General features: G+C 35.4%; 1 protein-coding gene across 36 annotated transcripts in view; it reads left to right on the top strand.

Moving 5' to 3' along the window:
• Positions 1-10,196, top strand: part of LOC107744607 (disks large homolog 2) — a 217,367-nt gene that overhangs the window by 198,768 nt on the left and 8,403 nt on the right. For 32 of the 36 annotated variants that reach the window (XR_001640499.1, XM_016558337.1, XM_016558340.1 and 29 more), the window contains 3 exons: positions 5,731-5,907; positions 6,995-7,070; positions 9,321-9,420. Coding sequence is in view for 35 of the 36 variants with exons in the window: in XM_016558337.1 (XP_016413823.1) it covers positions 5,731-5,907; positions 6,995-7,070; positions 9,321-9,420 (353 nt within the window). In the remaining variant the exon portion in view is untranslated. Of the gene's footprint in view, positions 1-5,730; positions 5,908-6,994; positions 7,071-9,320; positions 9,421-9,685; positions 9,732-10,196 lie in introns of all 36 variants that reach the window. The other 4 variants (XM_016558363.1, XM_016558343.1, XM_016558333.1 and 1 more) reach the window with 2 other exon arrangements.

Below are 10,196 nucleotides of genomic sequence, written 5' to 3'. Positions count from 1 at the left end.
AAAGGAGGGGGGGGCCCGGGGGGGGTGATTGGGTTGCAGAACTAATTTTAATATTAGAAACAGTAGTAATATTACCTATAAAATAATAAATATATTACCTACTAATGGTATTAGTTAGTTGCCACATATATTAGCATATGTATTTTTAAGCTATGATTCTCCCACGATTCTGAAAAAAAAAACAGAAAACCAAACAAAATATGTAATTTACTTGAATTTCTGACAAAATGTTTTATTAATGTTATAGTAAATTAGTCTATTTAAAAATATTTATTAATTTAAACGAATTAGCCTAATTATGTAAAAAAAAAAATCATTTTAAATAAATGAAGATAAATGAAGACTTGTTTCGTTTTGAATCTCTTGAATGAATGATTCAGACATCAAATACATTTAACACTCACTGTTCGCCACCTACTGGAATAATGTAACATATACAATCATTATTTGCAGCGTATCATTACTTTCAAAGACCCATTTTGATCGCGGCTCCCGCAACATCAGAGTCTACATACGGACTTTAAACTTTTATCAATACTTTCGTTATTATTTAATGTTTGCAACACAGAAATGTAGCCTACTGTGTAAGTAGACTGTTTGTGAAGCTGTTTCAAACAAAGCTTTACATGATGAGCGCTGCTCTCTCTGCATCAGCAGCTGCGCAAAAGCAGGTTTAAATATTCCGATGTGACTGTGATTTCAAAGGTTTAATAGACATAGCAGAATCACCGTCATTTAGTAATAAGATCGCGTGTGTTTGAATCAAGATCGTGATCTTTTAATGATTAAATGTGCATACATAGGCTATAAGGCTCATATGTATTTTTCTAGCCCGTCATATTTGTACCAGACCTCAAAAGTAACCCGGGCCCAGGCCCGGGCGGCCCCCCCGCTTCCGCGACCCATGCCTATACATAATACTTTTAAAGCTCTTTTTTTAAATCTTGGCTTATATAAATTTCTACATATGCCATGTCATGCCATAGCATTATTAAACTAGCATCTAACAATGGACAAAAGTGTTTTTTTTCACTAACCTATGGTTCTCTAACCATAAAGGCTGCTGTGTAATTTGCCCCCTGACTAAGCATTTAAAGAATTTAGGGGAAGCATTTAAATAATCATGTGAATGCACTTAAAGAATGCAGAATCGAATCGTTAATCGAATCGAATCGAATTTAATTGTGAATCGAATCGAATTGTTCTGAGTTTGCAAAAATCGTTCTTGAATCGAATCGAAAACCTATGAATCGTGAATCAAATCGATTCGCTGTCTACCCAAAGATTCACAGCCCTATTACAGACATTTGCTCTAGTGGAAAAATGCTGTCCATGAGGTTCATCACCCATGGATGTACCATTTTCTGCTGAGCATTGTATATTACTCACATACTCTACCTGTACTGTTTCTGTTGCTGTTAGACACAGATTCAGCCCTGCAGCTCTACTGCAAGATCCACACAATAAATCACTAGAAAAAAAAAAATACTCAGGGGCGCATTCACTAAACAGTTTTGGCAATTTTGCATGCAGTATTTCAGTGTAAAAACCTGCACTAAGCCAGATTCACTGTTAAATTTATATAAAAAAGTAAAAAAATCTATAAATAAAATATAAAGATGAATTAAATATAAAAATAAAAGGTAATTCAAAATATTAATAAATACTATAATGGTATATAAATAATGCTAAAACAGTACTGACCTGAATTTGCGTAATCCACATGAGCACCGGCATGAATGACCACTAAGCAACAGCTCTTGCGGTACATAATGTTTTGGTTCTTTCATCAGGTGATCTATCAGCTTTATCAATTTATCAGTAATTGTATCAGTTGAATGGTTTACAGACAAGAATATGTTCTATTTATTATCATAAGGGCTCATAATGACTGCAGAGGGGAGAGCGCATTATTCAGTATGTGTCATATGACAGTAAATGTTGAGTTTTTGTCAGCAGGTTGCACTTGCACATGCTGTTTTTTGGAAGAGTCTTGAGAAGCATCACTGTTATAATGATGCCATGGAGGAATGAATCCACTGAAATACGCTGAGAACCTGCCAGCATCCAAACATATAAAAATATTATTTATCTCCACTGTACTGCACGTAGCTTGCAGTTTCCATAACAACCTTTAACGTCTTTATTGGCCGATGAGAGGGAAGATGTGCTTTTTTTCCCTAGGCATGTGTTCCAATGTGTATGTGTGTGAGTGTGTGTGTTTTATCCTTTAATGAAGCAAGGGTTAATGAGGACATTGAAGACAACACTTTGTTCGTGTATAGTGTAGATGATTGCTTTTTGCACTCAGTATGGTTTGTAACAGATCCGTAATGGTGACTAACCACCATTATGCTGGATATTATTGCCTGCTTTATAAATAATGTTGCACTGTATTGACCCAAACAGACCCATTTGCACCATCACATGACTATTAGAGCATTTTGTGCTAAAAATACAGCTGAAATGCAGATCAGTTGTCTTAATATTGTGTTTGTTGTGGAATAATGCATGCTTGTAAAATGACATCTGTGAGATTCAATGTTCCATCTATTAGAGCAGTATATGTGCCAGCCATTATGTGCAACCCATTCATTTTGTCATGTAGATATCTGCTCACAGCAGTGCAGTATGGGTAGCTTGTGTATATTTTCATTGATTTCATCCTTTGGATGATATTGATCACCAACACAATATGCAAAGGTTTGGGGTCAGTGAGGTTTAAATATACTTTTATATTGCAATAATTTCACATTCAATCTTCAAATTAGTGTAGAAACAACATAAAGACAATATACTTTTTTTTTTATATTATTAATTTTCTACACAGAAAAGAGTGTACACAGAAACAGAAAGCAATGATAAACACAATGTGTGTCAATACTAACAAAATAAAGTACAAAGCAACTACAAAAAAAAAACATGAACAAACATGAACAAACAATGCACAGTCAGAATAATAATAACTAATAATAATATAATATAATATAATATAATATAATATAATACATATATAAATAAATATTAATCCATTATTCAAGCTGTTTATGAGATTTGTAAAACAACCTTCAGAAATCAAGCCTTATATCAACTATCAGGACTGAGTAAAGAACCATTCTCTTTAATATACTGAAAGAGGGGGCCCCACAGCTTTCCAAACTTATTTGAGCATTTCTTAACGAAATGAGACTTTCAAAAACATTAAGAAATATTATCGACCCAGACTTTTGGTAGCGTATATAATCTAACTTTTCATAAATCATTTCAATCACAGTTGTAATACCTACCTATTTATTTCCACAATAAATATAATATATTTTAAGATATGTACATGATATGATGTTCATCCTGTTGTTGTTTCCTTTCCAAAACAGATGTGTTGTCATGGTTACAAAAGGCAATATTAAGGAGAGGTGATGTGAGTGCTAGCAGTGAACAGAGAAGACGGGGCTAGTGTACTAGTATCACCTGTTTGATTGTTTTTTTGTTTTTTGTTTCCCAAACTCTCACACTTTTATTCAGGAGAGCCTTGTCTTATCTGAGAGCTTTTATCAGGGCTAAAAATGTGTGAAGTGCTGTTTAGTGTGTGTCATTGCTGCATTTTAGGAACAGTTCTAAAATGATAAATCTCTTTAATATATGCCTGTTTTTGTAGTTATCAGACATCCACTTATTTTTTGTGTTTACATTTACATCAAGGGGTCAAAGTTAGTTAACCTCTGATTGCAATTCATTTTGAAGCGTTTCCGTTAGGAGGTGGGTATCATACAGTGAGACTCCTTTGTTTTCACCGAATACAGAATAAACAGAATAAGAAATTGTATAGACAGAGAGAAACATGAAATGCAATAACACTTGATTCAGCTTATCACAGGTCTGCATTGAAGCATTTTGGCTAGGCTTGCAGTGTCTAAATATACCTGGAGGAACGAGTTTAATGGGCATTATTGCTGTTATCTCTTGTATTATGTACTCAGTGGGGCTGGCCTGTAGGAGACTATGGCAGCCTGTGTTCTTTTGTGTGCGGATGCGTCTGAGCTATAGTGCTTTCTTTTACTGTGCTTCACCGCTTGATCATCCACACTGCCCTCCTGGAGGTAGATAACAGTGAAAACAGCATGACTTTAAAACTGTAAAAAGTGTTTTTGCTGGCACATTTTGAGAATATAATTAAAAATAAAAAAATAAAACAAAACAACTATTACTTCTCCTGCTTATTTTTGAAGTGCACACTAAAGATCAATGGGTGACTCCAGTCCACATGCTTCCCTCAGACAGTTCAGGTTTAAACTCTTGTTTTCATCTGGTCTTTGAGTCTACATCATCAGTATAAAATCTGCTCTTTAAATAGAGTGTTTGTGTCTCTTTCTAAGGATGAGTACGTGAATCATGGTTATTTTTGAAACGATAGCCTGTTTCTCTGGATAGTGCTCCTCCATATGAGGATGAATGAGAGGTTTCTTCTGTCACCGCATAGTGATTCACCCACTTCAGATGGCAGGAGTGCATAGTAAACTGTGATCGCCTTTGAAATGGCTTCGCATTTCTGATCTCATCTGTGCTTCTCTCTTACTGGTTTTCTATTATGTGGAGGAGCTGAGATTTCTCATTCAAAATTATGTGAAATTTATCATATAGTAATATATTTTGAGGTTTGCAGCATCTGAGAAAGACCTGGTTTCCATGTTTACAGACTGACAATCAGAGGTTTAGGGTTGATTAGATTTTTTTAAATGTTTTTTATGCTCTTATGCTATCCAATGTTGCTTTTATTTGATCAAAAATACAGTAATATTGTGAAATATTATTACAAATTAGAAAGTAATTTATTCCTGTGATGGTAAAGCTGAATTTTCACCAGTCATTACTCCAGTCTTCAGTATCATATGATCCTTCAGAAATCATTCTAATATGCTGAGGTGAAATATTACTATTATTATCAATGCTGAAAACAGTTGTGCTGCTTCATATTTTTGTAGAATCCATGATACTTTTTAGGATTCTTTAATAAATAGAAAGTTCAAAAGAACAGCATTTGTTTGAAATAGTTTTTTGTTTTGTTTTTGTAACTGTGTTATCAAAAGTCTTTACTGTCACTTTTGATCAATCTAATGCGTCCTTTTGAAATAAAGGTATGAATTAAAAAAAATCTTACTGGCCCCAGAGTTTTGAATGTATGCATATTTTTGAAATATTGTGTCTGTTACAGTATATGTTTTCCTTACAGCAGAGAGGAGACAGGAAATGATAGGTAGAAAGGGCAGACATTTTCTGAATTAATTCATAGTTTAACTGATAATTTTTTTTAAAACAGACCAGAGAATGGCACACTAGTTGTATCCCACAGATATATTAATTTAATATGATGTTCCCTCCCTCCCCAAACTTGGCAAGAAAAGTGATGGCAGCCGCTTATAGATTTTCGAGGCAATAGAACAAAGCTTTCAGTTGTCGTCTCAATCCATCATATTCCCATCATACCATCATTATACACACACACACAGTTATGAGGAGTGTGTGCTACTCTATAATATGTGCTGACTGTGGCTAGTGGCACTTATTGTACCTTTTACAGCTGTATCTGCACATTTCACGCATGCTGCTTTAGAATGAGTCAGCCATTACTGCCAATTCAAGACTGTTTTAGTGACAGACGGATGCAAAATGTTGCGTGAATGTGTCAGCTCTGTAAAACTGACGTTGTGTGTGTGTGTATGTGCCTCTCTGCAGGGCTCTGTTTGACTATGAGAGGGCAAAGGATAGTGGTCTTCCCAGTCAGGGTCTCAGTTTCCGATATGGAGACATCCTCCATGTTATCAATGCATCTGATGATGAGTGGTGGCAGGCCAGGAGAGTGACGCTCGAAGGGGACAGTGAGGAGATGGGCGTCATCCCCAGCAAGAGGAGGTGAGTTTCATGCTGAATCAACTACGTGACTAAAGACAAAACATTTGACCAGTGTAGATTTATTACCGCCTTTTTAAGCATTTTTTCTTCCAAGTAGTAACTTAATAACCACAATTTAAAAAAAAAAAGAGCTCTCAATAAATAAAAAAATACAATCAAATACAAATACATATCATTGATATGCTAAGTTATCAAATTAATCTCAATAAATTGCATATATCAATATTTACTTGGCACAGCCACCTAAATTATGTAAATGAATTATTAAAAAACATAACATGAGTGCTTCTTTTTGAAGGAGTAATATTTTTACTGAACTTTTTTTATATAATTAATTGTACTAAATTTACATGTGACAGCCCTACTTCTAATCGTCACCCTACTGCCCTATATTTAAGTTGGCTCTTTAAAGAGAACATACAATGAAAAACAGAATTTACCTTCTTCTTCTGATATGAAAGAGTTGAATACACCATGTGAATAATAAACCGTAAAAATGGGTCATTCATTAATATTAACCTATCACATTATTGTCTGTTAATTCCTCTGTATTTACATAAAGAAGTCTTAAATGTAAAGCAGAACATTCTGTTTGATTTGAAATATCAGGAACAAAATGGTCATGTCAAACAAAATTAGGACAAAATTTTGATTGTTTCAGATTGTATGTACACTACTAAGTATATACTGTGTAAAAGCTTGGGTATGGTAATAATTTTGCAATCATTTTTAATAAAAGAAGTCTCTTAAGTTCACCAAGGCTGCATTTGTTTAATCAAAATTTTAGAAAAAAACCCGAACAATATTGTGAATTATTACAATTTAAAATAGCAGTTTTATATTTAAATCTATTTTAAGGTGTAATTTATTCCTGTGAAAGCTGAATTTTCAGCAGCCATTACTCCAGTCTCCAGTGTCACATGATCCTTCAGAAATCATTCCAGTATGCTGATTTGCTGCTTGAGAAACAATTCTTACTATGACCTGTTGAAAACCAAAAAGAAAGTTTGTGCTGCCTAATATTTTTTGTGGAAACCGTACATTTGTGTAGAACATTTTACTGACTTTGTCTCTATTACTGTGGCAGGGTGGAAAGAAAAGAGCGAGCTCGTCTGAAGACGGTTAAATTCAACGCAAAACCCGGTAGCCTCGATTCTAAAGGGGTAAGTGTTCTATTTGTTGAGTGATTGTCTTTAAAATGGTTTTATCAGTGCCAACATCCGAAATTCTATTCGCCCCAGTTTTCAGGTATAAGCAGGAAGGGCCCAATGATTTAATGACAGTTTAGACACAGTTCACCAGCAGCCCCTGTTGTGTCTCTTCACTCATCTAGTGTAATCTAAGTGTCTGTCTCTTCCCTTTCTTCAGTCTATCCAGTTTAGTTTCTGTCGTGCCCTGTCATCTTGAATTTATTTCCCCATTTCAAGTTGTGCTGGTGGGTCATTGAGTCAGTCAGAGTGAAAGTGTGTGTGTGTGTGTGTGTGTGAGACTCTGTCCTTCTGCCGCAGTGTGACAGCTCACTTTGAGCTCTCAGCATCAGTACAGCAGTGCAGCTCACAGAAGCAGCCTCAGTATTACATTTGTACATAAATGTGTCTCCTTTTGCGTCTTTTACGAGATCAGTATGGTAAGGTCATCTGTAGTAAATATTGCTTGTTTGTGCATGAGAGGTGAAATGAATAAAACTGAAGGATGTAGGGTGTATTTTTAGTTCGGCACACAACTGCAGCGCCGTTCAGATTTTTAGCCTTGTGATTCCCACTAGTATCCATAGCAACATTGCAGCCAGGCCTGCAAATTTCCATTTCTTTCTTGTCTCTCGTTTCTCTTTCTTTTTTTTTCTCTCCCTCTGTCTTTTGAAGATGGGAGAGGGGTGGGGGTGTTGGCACTGATTGATTACTTGAAGATTTGTTGTGTGGTTTTGTCTTTTGTGTATGTATCATTTCAGGTTTATCATAGGATTTCACTGTTGATTGAAAATGCATTGATTAAGAATGTTTATGTGCCTTATAATAGAGAGGATTAGCATAGTCATGAATATTTTCTTTCAGGGGTACAATTGGTTTCATTCCTACACTGTGCTGAAAAAAATAGTCAAAAACCACAAAAATGCACACAAAGGCACTCAAAATGATATATGTATTGTATTGCCACAAGCATATATCTGTTAATCTATTTAAGAAATGTCTGGGTTATATTTCACCCCAAAATCATAAGAAAAAAATGTTATGTTCATGTTAAAAGAAAATGAAGCCTATTTTTAAAACCATTGCAGTTCTTGATAATTAAGCACAATAATCCTGATATTCATTATTGTAAAGTAAAAAAAAAAAAAATCTCATTCTCATTACTCTATCACATTATGTCTGGACACAATGATTATTTTTATTAAAGCATTAATTAAATTCAGTAAAAAAAATAATTGAAAATAAATTATAATGATGTTTCATACTTTACAACTTTAAAACTAATTTTTGTTGTTTCTTTCCTTTATGGTTTTTGCATTAGAAAAATGAGGAGTGGGTGTAAAGTAATTTCAATAACATTTCATAATACAAAAAAAATCTTAATGGTCCTAAAATAGACTTGATGTAATATAATTCAAATAATTTTATATAATTTTTTCTTTTAATTTCGGGGTAAAAGATGATCTGGACATATTCTTGACGGGTTTCACCATCACAGATTGTAATTAATCAGGAAAATTACATTCATATCAGACAGCATATTGACCTCAGGTTCACCAAATCAGCTAGAAAATCAACTCAGTCACATATATGTTACCTCATTTATTTTTCGTTGCATTTCATAGCCATTTTTAAAAACAATTCACCTTCAGAACATCATAATACTACACACAAGCAGCACAAATTTGGCCCCTTTGATCAGCATGCCACCCTGTCAGGACTGTCCTGCATGCTTGGTATTTTAATATGAGTTAGTAAGTATTTTTTTAAAGTCCCTTTTGCCATTGCATGGCACTAAACCAGCTTCAGTTGGTCTTTTGTTTATCATTGTTTACCTCCCTTGTATGTTCCTTCTAACTGATCATGTTTTAATTTGAATACATTTGAGCTGTCTGAAAACAGCTCAGGTGCTGTGACGTCATGGACAGCGGGGTTCGGATCAGCCTTCACAACAAACAAAGATCACCTATTCAGGATCATCCAAGTACTTTCAGTTTGAGCCAAAAACAATGTAATTAGTTCGGTACAAATAAAAGCGTATTTAATATGAGTTAATTACTAATCTCATTTAGGTGAATGATCCTGCCAGTAAAAAACAATTGGATGTTTGGTTGTCTCCTAGCTGTTGTCCCTCACGTCCAGCTCCAGTCGTTGTGTTGTTTTTGTCAGCATGATTGTGACAGCGTTTAGAGCCCCCTGTTTGCACCATGCTTTCTCTCCGCACAGTCATTCAGTGAAAAACGTAGAAAGAACTTCATCTTTTCACGCAAGTTCCCTTTCTACAAGAACAAGGACGCCGACGAGCAAGACGGCAGTGACTCGGAGCGTAAGTAGCCACAAACGCACGTGCACTCTCACACGTAGGTACATAAAAACAGCACACGCTCACACAAACGCATCCTCGGGGTGGATTGAAAGGTCTAGGTGTGTAGGTAGCTCCAGGAAGCCCATGCCCTCCTTCTTCTTCTGGCGTTACTGCCCGCCCCACCAACAACCTCACTGTCTCTCTCTTCCTCTGTCTCTCTGTCTCCCATCCTCTTTCATTCTCTCTCTCCACCCCCCTCGCCTCTCTGATCGGCTGTGTGGTGTAGGACATCTCTGGAATAGGGGAGGACGGGTACGGAGCAAAGACACTGAGTAAGTGTGTTAAAGAATGGACCCAATACCCCTCTCCTAAGCACATATGTAACATTTCAGTTCAGATTTTTTCTTTTTCATTGCGCCGTCCTAGCCGTCTCAAACAACCACAGGCCTGTCTGCATGTCAGAATACTAATATATGTTGGTCCACAGGTTGTAATGTTTTAGGGATTCCTGCTTTATCATCCTTAGGCTTATGTGGTAGCTAAAATGTTGCATGAACATAATGTGTCAATAGTTGTCAAATGATTTTTGTTTAGTTTGTATGTCGAGAATGTGGTGCTATTTTCTATGTAAGCTTGTTTCTTCCATGGAATAAAAAAAAAATCAAAAAGGTCTTTTTTTTTTTTACAATTCAGCAATTCAAAACAATTTTTGTGCAATTCTGTGTTTATATCTCACAAATCTGACTTTTTTTGCAATCCTGAGGGGGGAAAAAGTCTGAATTGTGAGCCTTACATTT

This window comes from Sinocyclocheilus rhinocerous, unplaced genomic scaffold, assembly GCF_001515625.1.
Source record: "Sinocyclocheilus rhinocerous isolate Xijiao unplaced genomic scaffold, SAMN03320098_v1.1 scaffold767, whole genome shotgun sequence".
NCBI classification, from domain to species: Eukaryota; Metazoa; Chordata; class Actinopteri; order Cypriniformes; family Cyprinidae; genus Sinocyclocheilus; species Sinocyclocheilus rhinocerous.
This window is presented reverse-complemented; position numbering and strand designations above follow the sequence as displayed.